At 47.7% G+C, this 1,432-nt stretch overlaps 1 protein-coding gene across 1 annotated transcript in view; it reads right to left on the bottom strand.

The window, feature by feature from the left end:
- Ddx47 (DEAD-box helicase 47) overlaps positions 1-1,199 on the bottom strand; it is a 14,265-nt gene extending 13,066 nt beyond the window's left edge. Inside the window, exons 1-2 of the mRNA XM_005364501.3 lie at positions 1,083-1,199; positions 381-474 (exon numbers count right to left, since the gene is read on the bottom strand). Of these exons, the coding sequence (XP_005364558.2) occupies positions 381-474; positions 1,083-1,169 (181 nt within the window). The 5' untranslated portion in view covers positions 1,170-1,199. The remainder of the gene's footprint in view (positions 1-380; positions 475-1,082) is intronic.
- Between the last annotated feature and the right edge of the window lie 233 nt (positions 1,200-1,432).

The raw sequence follows: 1,432 nt of genomic DNA, 5'->3' as shown, positions 1-1,432 counted from the left end.
GAGGCCAGCCTAGTCTACCAAGTGAGTTGCAGGACAGACAGGACTGTTAAGAGAAACCCTGTCTCAAGGGAAAAGTAAAATAAAATAAAAAGAAAGAACGAACGAACGAAAGAAAGAGGAATGGCCAAGAGTGTTCAAAGCCACAGATTAAATTGGATTCTCAATTCCCATCTCTTAGATCAAGCTAATCTCAAACTTGGAGCTATCCTCCTGCCTCTGCCTCTTCAGTTCACAAAAGTAGTCCCGTCATAGCCAGGTAGGGATTCTATCTTTCCATCACTTGAAATGTGCCCGCAAGAGGTCTCAATAGTGGAACACACTTAGTTGAGTATAAGCTCACAGTGCATCTGCACCAGTGTGCACACTGAATTTCAACCTACCTTGCAAGGCCAAAGGAATCGCTTCAATCTGGATCTTGGTGGGCTTTGCCCATCCCAACTGGTCACAAGCTTCGCACAACACATCTGTCACACCCTTTGAATTCAGAAAACCGTACTTTAGCAAAGAATACGTCCTCAGTCCCCTACATTTTAAATGCCTTTATCGGGGCCATCCTACAGTGACCGATAGCCCCTCAAACTTGGCATTACCGTGCATCTCAGAAATATATGAACACCATGAGACAGTTCCTTGAGACAATATCTCTTCACAGGGACTGTGCCAACTGCTTTACATGTATTGTCTCATTTAACCATCAAACCCGCTCTGACAAGTGCCTAGCTCTTGTACCCAATTTACACGCGTGTAAAGTGAGGCAAGGAGTCGTAACAACTTGCCTCTCGTGACGAGGTCAGAGCAAAACTGACTCCGGCTGCAAAGACGCAATTACGCGTGACCCTAGATAACAAACGGCTCTACACTACTGGAAAGGCAAACGGGGGCTCCCGGGATTCAGTAGCATCCTACAAGGCAAATGCACCCGAGTGAGCCTGATGACACCGGGAGTTTCTGACAGTCTGAAGAAAGCCTAAGTTAGGCCCCAAGGTGCTTTCCATACGCTACAGGCCGGGATATAAAGTACCCAACCAGGGTGAGCCTAACGCCAGCATCGCTAAACAAACACCAGCATCACCCATTCTCACCAGGTCTTTAAATGTTTTAGCTTCCTCCTCTTCGGTAGCTGTCTGAACGGCTTCTGTAGAAGAATCGTGCTCCTCGGTGGCCGCCATCTTGCCTGTGGGGACCGGAAGTGGAGCGGCGGCGCACGCGGTGCTGGGAAATGTAGTTTCCCTCTTTCCTACAGGGCACATTCTGCGCGTCCCCTGCTGGCTGTTCGGGGGTTTGCAGTGCTGTAATGTTTGAGAGGTGTTTGTTTTTTTGTTTGTTTGTTGTTTTTTTGTTTTTTTGTTTGTTTTTTGGTTTTTTGAGACAGGGTTTCTCTGTGGCTTTGGAACCTGTCCTGGAACTAGCTCTGTAAGACCAGGCTGGTCTC

Source organism: Microtus ochrogaster (assembly GCF_000317375.1).
Source record: "Microtus ochrogaster isolate Prairie Vole_2 chromosome 14 unlocalized genomic scaffold, MicOch1.0 chr14_random_2, whole genome shotgun sequence".
Taxonomy (NCBI): Eukaryota; Metazoa; Chordata; class Mammalia; order Rodentia; family Cricetidae; genus Microtus; species Microtus ochrogaster.
The sequence above is the reverse complement of the archived record's forward strand: the minus strand, read 5'-3'. Positions and strand labels throughout refer to the sequence as shown.